The 13,951-nt window shown below is 36.1% G+C and overlaps 2 protein-coding genes across 2 annotated transcripts in view; one reads left to right on the forward strand and one right to left on the reverse strand.

Annotated features, from left to right (window-relative positions):
• TBPH (TAR DNA-binding protein-43 homolog) overlaps window positions 1–3,211 on the reverse strand; it is a 123,239-nt gene extending 120,028 nt beyond the window's left edge. Inside the window, exon 1 of the mRNA XM_081739967.1 lies at window positions 2,854–3,211. Coding sequence (XP_081596093.1) covers window positions 2,854–3,091 — 238 coding nt within the window. The 5' untranslated portion in view covers window positions 3,092–3,211. The remainder of the gene's footprint in view (window positions 1–2,853) is intronic.
• Window positions 3,154–13,951, forward strand: part of nes (lysophosphatidylcholine acyltransferase 3 protein nessy) — a 79,639-nt gene continuing 68,841 nt past the window's right edge. Inside the window, exons 1-2 of the mRNA XM_081739966.1 lie at window positions 3,154–3,361; window positions 3,592–3,699. Of these exons, the coding sequence (XP_081596092.1) occupies window positions 3,259–3,361; window positions 3,592–3,699 (211 nt within the window). The 5' untranslated portion in view covers window positions 3,154–3,258. The remainder of the gene's footprint in view (window positions 3,362–3,591; window positions 3,700–13,951) is intronic.

Consider the following 13,951-nt stretch of genomic DNA (forward strand, 5'->3'; position numbering starts at 1 on the left):
AGAAAAAGAAGTTGCAATCTGATGAAGAAGCACAACAAATGGTGTATGACTGGTTGCGTAGCCAATCAAAAAAAGAAAAGCTTTTTAGAGGCATTGGGACACTTTGTAAGTAATGGGAAACTTATATTGAACGTAGAGTGGATTGTGTAGAAGAATGAAATAAGTGTGTGTCATACTCGCTCAATGTTAATTTTTCTTTCTTTTTTACCTCGTAACACTAGAAAATTGTTGTTTCCGTAAGTATTGGATACGGAAGTGGAGATACAATTTTAACAACCGCTCCCAAGAACCTGAGACATTTTAATAACCGGGTCGGGCGAACCAGGTGAATGACACCATTGAACAAAAGCAATATGCTCTGTCAACGATAAGGCCATAGGCGCCCGCAGTGGAGGCAAGGGGGAAATCGCTTTACCCTGCAGTTTTGAAAGGTGTTTGGTTGTTTTAAAAGGCTTTTTTTCCAGAAACACACGTCAAGGCACATTATATTTGGCTACACCCACTAGAATATTCAATATAGGCCTAATTAATGTAGTTCATAAGGTTATGCAATATGCCTCAATAATAAATATTTTGCATTAAGCGTTATGCGACTTTACCACTTCCCCGCCCTTAGAAAAATGTTCTCATTCGGAACTGTTATTATCTTCAGGTGTGCATAGTAGGAAGTATGAAACAGTACTGAAAGATAGCGTAAAACTGTTTTGAATATATGCCACTATAAACAAGAATTAGAGAATTCATACTTAAGTTTGTTACTGTCGATGATCACGTGACGCACGAAGTACAGCAATCAAGGTGCAAAAGCAAGTATTCTAACACTTGGAGAAATGAAGTACGTTAAATATACTAGTAGATTTTAATAAAATTAGCTGTAAATAAATCACTAGATACATCACCTTTGGCACACGAGATCGCTGGTTCAATAGCACTTCTTGCCAGGAAGACTTTTATGTAGGACACATAGTGTGCGTGGATTTTTTCGGCGCTTTCCCACTTCCTTCAGTCCACCATTTCGATAATAATCATCACTGTTCCTTTTATATTCGGAGTATAATCGAGGAATATTAAACTAGAAAATTACAAATAGCGCCTTCGGCACCCTAACACTCGTGCTAATCCCGTAGCTTTACACGCTATGGGCCTTATGCAGAGTCGTTCTGACGCGTGATTAGTGCCATACTAAAGAGTTCGACTAACATGTTTCCTGTAGAAGTTAGGCCTTTAGTATCACTCTAATCATACGTCAAAACGACTCTTTACAAGTCCCTATGTCTCAGATTCCTCATTCCATCTGGATTGTGGGACAAATCTGTCTGTGTAAATAAGCAACCTAGTAAAAGTTGGTCGTGTTTGGTCCAGAAAACGCTTTAATTTTAGCCATGATAATTAAGCCTCTAAAGTAGAGCTACAACAAGGGTTGCAACTACGCTTATAAAATACCTTTTTTGAGCGAACTGAGTCTGTTTTGTCCAAAAGATGAAATTTATGTAATGATTTTGTATTAGTACACGTATTCTTACTCTACACCGTAAAGACATCTAGCTCGAGAGAAATTTTTCGCATAACGTTTCGTGAGTTGAAAAATCACTTTTGATCAAATAATATAATTAATTCATATTTTAAAGCAGATAGTATTCCAGTAATAAAAACTCCAATTTCTCTTCGTAGTAAATCATGTATAAAATGTGATCGTGTCTAACCACCTTTCTATCCTTAACTTATGTGGCAACCTTGCAGTGTCGCAATGTGCTCTGTCATCTAGTGAGAAAGTTTTACCCTAAAGGTGACTAGCGATCCAGCTTAAACATAACTTTACTGCCAAACTTTCACACCTAAACATCACATAAGAATTCCAGATCATCATTTCTTACCGCATTTCTCCTGTAAATTTTTCTAATTTTTATAAAAAAAACAAAAACAAAAAAACAAAAAAAAAAAAAACGGAGGACCAACTCTAAACTTAACCCACCATTACTATCCTCGTGAGCTAGAATTACTCTAATCTACCCTACCCTAAAAAAACATTGGCTCATATCTGCGAAATATATCCCCTACAAATAGTACACACGACGAGACATCAAAAACAATATACAAAATAAACTGGATTATTTATGCGATGGATAGAACCCTCTCCTTATTCAAAATATAAGAACCAAGATTCTAGTGGATTCATACCAATGAAATATTCTACAACGAATGACAACGCTGCACATATCTACACCATAAAAGTGTCAGATAAAATTATCATTCATGGGGGTTACCACAGATGAACAATGTACTGTAAATGAAAATAACCAACCTTCTTTAAATACTACCTGGCATAAATATCACGTAAGAATCTGACCTGTTGATCTCTGAAAGAAAACTACACCTCACGTATCAGGTTGTGTCATGTTCCCCGCCCACCTAATACAAATGTAAACAAACACATGTGTAAACGTTAAACATCTAGAACTCATTAATATTGTAATTTCAAGTAAAAACTACGATTGCAGCTGAAGACCTTTAACACTAAAATGCACAAACTAAACCAAACAAATACACATTTAAATAGGAACCGGTATACATTTTGTAAACACTTCACATCTCTAGTGCTTCTTTCGAAAGTTATACAGATCGCGAATAGCAAAGTTTATTCGGGTTACGAAACCACTTATTTGGCACTTTTAACATTATTATTCACTCTTACTCTCCGTAACCACTATAAAGCGGGAAATTAAATAAAAATAAGCCTAGCATGTTGGGATGTTGTTCACCATGGTAAGCCTACTGAAGCTGAACTTGCTGGTTCACAATGTCGCTACAAGACACACAAATTTTAGCTGAAATATGTGATATGATTAACTCTACCTTTGGGAAATACACAATAATAAACACAATTCCCCCAACCACTTTCAGGTGGATGAAGTCTTCCTTCAACTAAACGAACGCCTCTCATTGCGCGAGATTCCGGGTTACGGTACTTCAACCCACAAGTCCCAGGAAATTGTGCAGCAAGAGTCGATAATAATAATGTTCCATCATCTTCTGTCGGTAACTCAATAGGTTCTTCGCCTTCATCCTCTGCTACCTGAAGGTATGAACTCATTTCAGGATGCAGCTTGACGAACTGCGTCACCACTCTTCCCTAAATTATGAACTTCCAGCGTCTCGCACTTCGCCAAGCCAAGCACTTTCGATATCAGGATGTTGATTGCATGATGGGAAATACCGTCATTTCGGCAGATCTCGTTAATTTCCGTGTGAGTGTTCAACATGGCAGACAGCGAAAGTCAGGGAGAAGGATTTGTAACGAAATTAGCAATATCATTAGGTGCTTCAGAGCCTGCAATAAGGCTTTTGCTTTCAATACTCATAGGTAATGGACTTACACGCAATATAAAAAGTTTTACAAGGTATTTTTAATCCAAACACAAGAAATTAATTATATGTTTGCTTCAATACTCATGTTGACTCCAGTAGTGATCTAACACTTCTGGTATTTAAATGTTCTATGTACTTTTAAATATACATAGGTCTTTTGAGCAGTTTCGCATCACTTTTTTTCTTTCTCTTTCTGAGAGTTAATTTTCACCTGATTTATTACAGGTTATGTGGTGGCATTGACACATAGGTATACTTTATATGGGAAATCACCAATTCTTCAACATTTGTTTTTCCTGAGCACTGGGATTGGAGTTGGTTACTTCAATTACGGTAAATAAACATTACTATCTCTATTTCCTAGGTACTAGCTAGAATTGTTTGTCCAGTTCTCAGATTTCACTTAAATAAAATTCGTAAGTATAATAATAACAATAATGATCCTTGTTCAGTGTTGCTAACCATAGAAAATAAGTTTGTTCATCCGTAGTAAAGTTAAATACCTAATATCAGAATATCATATGTATATGCATTTAATTCGTAATCAGCCCTATATAAGCCAAGTATTTCACCTACAAACAACAGTAATGTAGCAAGTTGTCATTGAATTTTTAAAATGGAAAATAGTGGTTTGTATCACCATGAATATTGGGTAAGGGAACAAGTCTTCATACTAGGTGGTAATACCTAGGAATAATTAGGTTCTCATAGCAGCATTACAGTATGGACATTAAACTAATAATCAATTACGGCCAATTTTCCGCATATACCCCAGATTAGACTCACGGAACCTGCTTTCAACGTTATCACGTTTATTTGTTATTATTTTAATATAACTTAACTAAAATTACGCCTCTTTTATTTCGAATGTTCACCCTTAACTGTTAAAAATAAGTATTTCATATTTTCATGCCTATGATTTCACTAAATACGTATTCATTTGTATTGTATTATTGTAGTGTGTTTACTAAAAGAGGTCCAGAAGCACGTAAAAAACAAAATTTACAGGAGAAATGAATGATACAAGTACTTAGACGTAACCTAACGTAACCAGATCTAACCTAACCTAACATAAATTAACCTAAGCAAACCTGAACTAATCTAAACTAACAGTAGAAACGAGCAAAATTCTTTTTTGGAAAAGTATGCTGGACCCCTACATTAATATAACATGAACTAACCTACCCTTAACTAACCGAATGTGAACAGAAATAACCAAAATTGTAACATTTTTTTTAGAGAAAAGAGCTGGACCCCTTCTACTAAACATAGGCCGCATTATTGTGCAAAATTAGTGTCTCCGACGGGAAGGGTGTAGAATACAGGCCCCCCCGCCAAATATAGGTTAGGGAGGTTGGTTCCTTTCTGTACCAAAGTTTAATATTTAATTCACATATTATTACCGGGCGAGTGTTAGCGAATGAAGGCGGATTTAAGCACCGCAAGGCACCTTGTTTTCTGTCTTTATTATAGCTAAATGGAAAGGGTTACCTGTGTTCTAGAACTTTGCCCTTCCATCGTTAAGTGTTGCAAACTACGAACTATTCAAAAATAAGAAACGATGAATCCTTATGCACTATATGCAACACCCTACGTCTGTATTATGTAAATAAGCCTTAGAGGGGAGGATTGGACTATAAAATAGATGTCCCCGCGACATCGAAAATTACAAAACGTATGCAAAAAATCTTCCTACACCGGTACTAGATTGCCACACAAGGGAATACTTAGGCATTACTCGAACAGACGATTGTACCAAATTTTGACACACTTCTTCCATTTTCAGGTTAGGTTAGAGCTTTATATATATATATATATCTATATATGTATAATGTATAAGCATGCACTAAATGACGAGATCCATTTCTACTTGCAGACTTCAGGAGAGCTCGGTATAACTACATTGTGAACATATGGCATAAAAACTACAGTGCATAAAACACGAACAAACTTGTGCTAGGTGGCGACTAAAAGCGTGGATGTTATATAACCGAGTCAGAGCAAGAAAGCAGCAGGAGGACACCCAAGCGGGAGCAACGGGTTGCATACTTGGGAAGCAGGCGCGTCAGCGATAGGGTGTACGCTAGGGATGGCCACATTTTTTCGAAAAATGAATTTTTCGAAAATGAAAAACGATGAACGAAAATTTTTTCGGGAAACGGAAAACGGATAATTTTCGTAAAACAAACTGAATTCATTTCATTTGTTAATACTTCCAAACTATAGTATACTATGCATACGTATGGGAAGTCTTATAGAACGGTTATGTTCATCTGTCTGTCTTCTGGCATCAGAGCAAGAGCGGTAAGAAATAGCGAGAAGCATAGGTTTGCAACACGAATAGATTCATCTAATGCATTTGACTTTTATTTAATTTAGAAGTGGTAGAGATCTATCGCTTCTGCTACATTGTTGATCACCACAGAACACAAACGGTAATATATAGAAAGACGCGGTTTTCCAGAACCAATTCAGTGTCCCAAGAATATTTTCAATGGTCGCCCTTATTACACTTTCAGAATAAGCTATGCATAAGTGTTGGAAGTCTTTAGAATGGCTTTGTCCGTCTGTGTGTCGACAGGTGTCAGAGCAAAAACAGTAACAGATATTGAGAATTCGTTTCTTGCGGGGGCTCAGTGGTAGAGCGTTCACCTCTGGTGCTTGGGGTCCCGGGTTCGATCCCAGCCCCCGCCAAGTGAACTTTGTGGTGGACAAACACCGTGTGCGTGGGTTTTCTCGGGGTTCTCCCGTTTCCTCCCACTTTCTTCATTCCACCATTTCATTCATCACTCACCATCACCGTCTCCTTTAGCCCAACCGGCATAATCGTGGGACGTAAGATTTCATTTCATTTTTTCGTTTCTTGTGGTCGATTTAGAGCCCCTAAAATAGGTTCGATCTTCTCCATTAACTCTCCATTCAAACCATAAGTGGTTCAGATACGGTTATAATTTTTGGGTTCAATTTTTATCACTATAGAACTAAATGGTAATTGATAGCGTGAGGCGATTTATTGAAAGCAATTTAGCGTCTTAAGACAACATATAACTATCCACAATATTCAATCAAAACCAGAAATTGTTTATATTTACTATTATTTCCGGTTTCAATACTGAATTACGAGATATCGAGATATAGATTTTTGCAATCGATTTAGCTACCAAGAAATAGGTCTGTCTTTTCCATTAATCCTCTATTCAGATCTAAAGTTGTTTAAAATTACCATTTTCGGTTTCAACATTGATCGATATAGAACAAAAATAGTAATAGATAGCCACAAGTGTTTTTTATTTTTCAATCGAATCGATACAGCGTCTCAAGAGTATATAAGCTATATATCATCTCAAACCCACAATACTATCGGAACCGAAAGTGGCTGAGTTTACTAGTATATTGGTTTCAATACTGATTTTTATAAAGCAAAAAGTAGGAGAAATCGTGATGCGGTTTTTCGCGATCAACTAAGCGTTCTAAGAATAGGCTCTACCTTCTCCTTTGACCTCTATTCACACCAGAAGTGGTTCAAATTAACGATTACAAGTTTCAACATTTATCGCCACAGAACAAAAGTGGTAATAGATAGCGACAAGTGGTTCACCTACAATCGATTCACGGTCTCAAGAGAAATACCATTACAATCCGCAACACACCACAAGGGCAGAAATGGCTGAAGTTTATTACTATTTTTGATTTTATAGGTAATACTAAGTTCCATAGAGCCAAAATCGGTGAGAGATATCGAGATGCAATTTTTTTTAATCAATCCAGCGTCCCAAGAATAGATTCCACCTTCTTCGTTAATATTTTATTTGAAAAGAAAGTGTTCAAATTAACCATTTCCGGTTTTAACACTTGTCGCGTTAAGACAAAAGTTTTAATAGATAGCGACAAGCAATTTTCTGAAATCAGTTCAGGGTTTTAAGAGAACATATCGTCATAACCTGCTTCACTCTTTTGAAACTGGAAATGCTTGAAATTTACTACTACTTTTGGTTCCAATATTTATATTCATAGAGCAAAAACTATAAAAGATATCAAGAAGAGGTTTTTCTGAAATCGATTCAGCGTCCTAAGAATAGATTCCATCTCCTCCCTTACCCTTTATTCAAGCCGGAAGTAGTTCAAATTAACCATTCCTGCTTTCAATCTTTATCGCCATAGAACGAAAACGATAAGTGATAGCTAATAATGGCTTTTTGATACGGATTCAGCATTCGAGGAACAGATTCTATCGTTGATCTTATTAATCTATTCCAACCAGGAGTTTTAGTTGTGCTGCTTGTTATACTGAAGTTTGAATATTCAATTCGCATAGATTGGGAAGTCTACCGTAGTTTTACACTGTGAAACAAAACTCACTTGTTTCTCTACAAAAACAGGAAGTAGGAAAAATGTATCACAACCAGGGACAATCGCCCCCCCCCCCCCCCCAGAAGAGAACACTTTCTTATTTTATATATAAATAAAACCCATCCCAGAATTTGGAGCTCGAAAAGGAAGCTCTAAGTAGCAGTATTACAACCCACCGGCACGACCCCCAGAAGTCCGTCCTGGATCCGTCCCTGATCACAACTCCCGGTTTCAGTATTGATCACCATAGAGCAAGCATGGTAATAGTTAGCGAGAAGCATGAATTCAGTACCTTGGCAATAGACTATCTCCAAGTTTTATCCTGTTGTAGAAATTTACTGCCACTTCTAATTTCAGTGGTGATCACCATAGAGCAAAAATAATAAGAGATAAGATATGTTTATTTATATATAAAAAATATGAAACCAGGATTCGAAGATTATCTCAACCGCTAACCTTCTATGTAAACCGGAAATAGTGAGAAACTACCATTTCCGGTTTCATAGTAAAGAAAAAACGATAACCAGAAGCAGTTTTTGATATGGATTCTGTGCCACAATGGTAGTTTTCATTCCTAAGTTTAATGCAACCGAAAGTGATAAATACTTACTATATCTCTAGTTACAATATTTTGTTTCTCATAGAACGAGAGAGGTACTAGGAAACGACAAACGTTTCTTTTAAATATATAATTTCATAATTCCAAGAAAAGATTTCAAGCCCTGCCCACTGGTCTAGTGGCTAGCGCGTATCCCTTTGATGCACAGGGTCCCAAGTGGGAAAACACTGAACGTGTTATGGTGGTTCGGATTCCACTTTAAAATGTAGGTCCACGTCTTGTATAGTCTCGCTCGATACTGAAAGGGGACGCTGAACTTCAACAAACAACCAAATAAAAAATATTTCATCTTAGTACCTAGTATTCTTCTACTGAAGTTAGTAGCAGTAAAAACTAATACGAAAACGAAGACCCACCTCTTTAAAATTTGAATTCTCGTTTGATGAGATTATTATAGTCAGATACTTAGTTCTGTGTTCTACCGTATATAAAACATCTTTAGAACAAATAAACCATTCAATAGTATTTTGTTAGTATTAAATTGCCTCTTTTTGAAAGCAATGAAATTGTTTTTGATACTGACTTAATTAGTTATTGAAAATAAGAGAAATGAATGGAGGATCTTAGTGAGAAGTCTTTGGAATCAGTATCAGTACATATAATCGCTTCATGTTTCATATTTTGTTAAAATCATTTTTAAAAGTCAATTTATTACAGAGTTGCCTGATACTATCACGATCAGTTTATACAGGATCCTTCTATTTGGTAATTTGTTAGTCTTTTTTTACATTATAAAATATGTTCTCGGATTAACTACTGTATCGCCGGACCAATTTTAGAAAATTTACCGGGTCAATTGGAGAATGTATTTAAGTTTATGAGGAACAGTGATTAAAAGCCAGGTAAGGGAAATAGTAAGAGCTCAGAAAGTGATTGTATTTGCTGGTTGTTTTTGATGTTGTAAGCGGCACTGTATGTGGAGGCGGATGGACTATTTCGCGGAGAGGTACACTTGTTTTACTATACGGATCCATAGATTGTACCTAGGTAAAATGTACAGAAAATTTTGGGCAAATCTTTAATTTGCCCATTTCATGTCGAGAACAGAACCCAACCAACCCCTGCGGGGCTTCTAACCCGTTCCTACTACAATGAGAAAAAAAAATTGTAGGTGGTGTACTTAAAAAGATAGGTTACATGCGTAATTCCTGTAGATTTTGGACTTAACGTACAGCAGGCGTATAACTGAAAACGCATGTTTTATAATACTTTCTGTATAAGTGTTCCATCTATACGTACTTTCCGTATGAAACAATGTAGGCGGTCAGAATCTCACATACAAATGGACGTATATAACATTTAGCTGACGAATGTAACATAAGTATATGCATGTAATGTCAGACATCCTGCAACGGCATGATGTAACAGCTAAGAGTAGTGCCTATGTGGCATACGGATAACGTATGCTCCGTACTGATTTCTATAGTAAACAAGAGGATATCGTATATTTGTACAATATACCGCTGTCCGGAGAACGGATTTTTCTCTGTACTACTACTACTACCACCCCTCCTCCTCCTACTACTACTACAACTACTACTGCTACTCATACTCCTACTACTACTTATACTATGGGTCCGTATAGTAAAACTGCGCACCGAACACCATAATCTAACGTACCTTAATGTAATCCAACCAAATATAAACGAATGCAGTATATTTTGCTCCATTTTTTCGATTTTAAAATTGGTGCGACAATAATCATTTTTTAATATTCTGTAAAATATAAATTTTACACTGTTTACCTTTGTGAATTATTATTTCTAATTTATATCCCTCAAGAATCGAGAACCAAAGGTCTGTGCGTCACAATATTTCGTGCTGAGCTCGCACGCGTACCAGACTCGTTAAAGTCTATGACCATATCAACTTTGGCCAATATCGGATGAGTTTAACGCGTTTTAATGAAATTTCTTGATTTTACTAAGTTCCAAGTCCAAATTTTCTGGACAGTATTTTGAGAAAAAAAAAAAAAATACTGCTACCAGCTAGTCAGAGCATCAATGCAACTGTGTACTGTCAGCAGTTGAGCCGTGTTCAAAACTCAAGGCTCTAGAGCAGGGTTGGCTGGTTTAAACCACGTTGGTTTAAACCGTATTTAACCAGCTGGCTTTTTCGAAAAAAACAACTCGTTTAAACCAAAAAACGAAAATGTTCGTAAAAGTGTAAGTGTTTGTAAAATCTTGATGAACACCCGTTTGTGGGTTATCACGTTTCAATCCCGTATATTATTCGTATTATATTCAGACCTAAATTCCCCATTCATTACTCAAAAAGATTATACTACAAAAGCAACTTTATATATATATTACATATAAGTTTATAAATATTTTTTGTGATTTTTTTGTAGTTATTATTGTTATGTAATTGCAATCAAAGAAAAATTCTAAATATTGTTTTGTTTCAATGCTTACTATTGATAAAATACATCGAAATGCCGTACTTTGTGTGTGTGTGGGGAGGGGGGGAGGGTCATAGACCGCACGAGAGGCATTTAGTGAAATGAGAAGTATCTTCGGTATCTATTTATGTATGAATGAGTCTGAGCCAAAGTGGACTCAAATAATTCGTATCTTTGTGATATGCAAATTAAGTCGTTGTATTTCTTTAATTTGGACCAATAAAAGTCGTTGTTAACTAACTTGAATTAAATTAGTTCTTCTGTACTCCGTAGTACTTTGAAATTGTCCGTATGTAATTCAGTATAATAGTTTCACTTGTGCGACTGTTTATCTTTTTGTCCTTCTGAAATGACTCTTGACAGCTATATTAAGAAGCATGTAAAGATCAGTACAACGTATTTTTATCACGATTGCTTCGTGAGTGAGTCGGCAGACTTATCGCATTTGTGGCCAATTAGTCCTGGTTCTGAGTTCAAATGGAGGACAATTTCTCTCCGATGTAACTCGAGGAGCAGGTTTTTGCTGTAAGCTTATGTGACCCCTTCCAGCATAACCCGGCTGTTGCATAATAACATCAAGGCGAAAGAAACTTATTTCTGTCCATATATGATATGAATATATAGAGCAAATTTTTTAAACCAAATAAACCTGGTTTAAACAAAAAAAAAACTTTTTTTTTTCCAATAAAAACCATGGTTTTTGCCAACCGTGCTCTGGAGCCAGCACTTCTGAATCGCACAGGGGTCCTTCTGTTACAGGACAACGCTAATTCCCACGTGGCTAGGATGACCCGGGACACCATTCTACACTTTCGATGGGAAACACTATTGCATCCACCATACTCCCCGGACATTGCACCGTCCGTTTATCACCTGTTCCATTCCTTGGACAATCAGCTTAGAAGACGCCAGTTCAAATCCCTAGCAGAGATGCATAATGCACTTGATACCTTCTTCGCTTCACGGCCCCCAAGTTGTACCGCGATGGAATACATGCCTTCCAAAACGTTGGCAGAAGGTCGTTGATGCTGATGGAGACTATTTTTGATGTTCCAGATATGTCTTATGTTACATATCGATGTTTGAAGGGGTTGGGGGAAAAAGCGACATAACTTTCTTGGTTACCTTTATAGTTACTAATCTCGTCAAGATCTAACACCTTGCCAAGTTTGGTAAAAATTGGATAAGTTCCATCTTTCGCGCTTTATTGAAATTTCTTGATTTCCCTGATTCCAAACTTAACATTGATAGTTAATAACTCAGGAACAAAAAGTCTGTACACCATAATATTTTATACTGAGCTTCCATGCATACCAAGCTTGTCAATATTTTCGATCCTACCAACTTTCGTCAAGATCATTTGAGTTTAATAAATGCGTCTTAGTGAAATTCTTGATATCACTAACTTAAAACACAAATTTGATTAGCAATAACTCTGGAACCAAAGTCCCAAACACCATAATATTTAACGTGTGTACTAAATACATCTCAGTCCATAACCATACTAATTTTGGTCGTGATTGGATGAGTTTCGTCAATAGTAGGCATTATACACTATCCTTTCATTAAATCTAATTCCAAGGGGGCACGGTAGCTGTTAGAACGCTTACCTCTTGTCCATTTGATCCCAGGTCAAGTAAGTTCGTGGCAGACAACATCGTGTCCGTGTGTTTTCCCGGGGTACTTTCATTTCCTCCCACATTATCATTCCACGAATTCCGAATACTTTTCGAGAAACGGAAAACGAAATTTTTTTCGAAAAACAAAAAACGAATTTTTTCGATAAAACGAAAAATGTTTTGAAAAAGGCCATCCCTAATGTACGCATAAATGAGGACAATAGAGGAGCACGCTTACACATACTATACTTTCACTATCACTCAAAATTCACTTCAATATGCTGTGCACTGACAGGAATTAATTATATTCACACTCTCATTCCTTCACAAAAAAATTTTCACATCGTATTTTACCTATAAATTTTCTATTTGGTAGAACCATCGAATGAACCCCTCTTTTTTATTCTTAACTGTTAATTACCAATATTTCAATATGTGTTGCAAACTGCAAACTATTCAAAAATAACAAACTAACTCCACACAGTAAAAGCTATTTTGGTTAATTACCAGACGTCGTGACGTACCTACTACTTGCTGAGATGAAGTGATACACACTTGCCTATTGGACATACTCATTTTACTTATTCGTATTTAGTGCGTGGTGCTAATCATCCGTATTGTGAAGACAGTATTATTTCAGTGAGTATTTGTCACATTCTTGTAAAATGTTCAGAATACTTAGACTTCATAGAACGTTTGAACTACTTAAAGATCTTAATCAGGTTTTGTGGGATAATGCGGTCTATAGTGACCTTATTCTTTGCAAGGTCCGCTCCATTATTCTCACTTTTATTCGTGCAGTTGTTGGAATGGTTAACGTACTCTGGAACTTAACGTTTTATTTATTTATTTTTTTTTTTCTGTTACGATCATTGAATTATTTTCGTATATAGGCCTATTTTATATTTTGTTATATATTCCTTCATCCGTTTCACGATCTCTATTTATTATTATTATTAATAATAACTTAGTTTCTAGATCTAATATTTTAATTGCATTATTTTAAGAAGTTTTATTGATTTTCTAATGTGCAGCTTTTCTCGGCTACCGGCTTTATCGTGATTAGGACAAATAGCTTCGCTGCTGACATCTTCATTTAACTTTTAACCAATCAGTCAATTCAATGTCTGTTTGTATTTATTATTATTATTATTTGTAATATTCTTTTCTTCTTTACCGATTTTTACTTCTCACAATTTTGAAAAAGTACCGGTATGTATTTGGGCCTATATCATTTGATAATTGCACATAAAGCGCACAAACTTCGGTAGCCCTTCCTTCTTTTTTTTTTCTTTTTCAGTCTTGGGAACAATTGTCTGCTCCTTTAATTTTTGTTGGTGCTCAAATCATAGATCACTTAGATTCCTCTTTCTGCTTCTGTCGACGGTACTTCACCATCAAACTTAAAGCTTGCAACATTCACATTTTAGATATCCGAAATGTTACACTTCTTTTCATATTGCTTTACATCTGCCGCAATACATCTAGTATAATGTGCAAAACATTGAGTTTCGTTTCTCATGTTTTCATCTTTTTATCAGTTCCAGTCCCTTTTGCGTGTGTGTCATGCATTAGATGTACTGGGCGATGTCGAAT

Source organism: Thermobia domestica, chromosome 15, assembly GCF_964235325.1.
Source record: "Thermobia domestica chromosome 15, izTheDome1.hap1.1, whole genome shotgun sequence".
NCBI classification, from domain to species: domain Eukaryota; kingdom Metazoa; phylum Arthropoda; class Insecta; order Zygentoma; family Lepismatidae; genus Thermobia; species Thermobia domestica.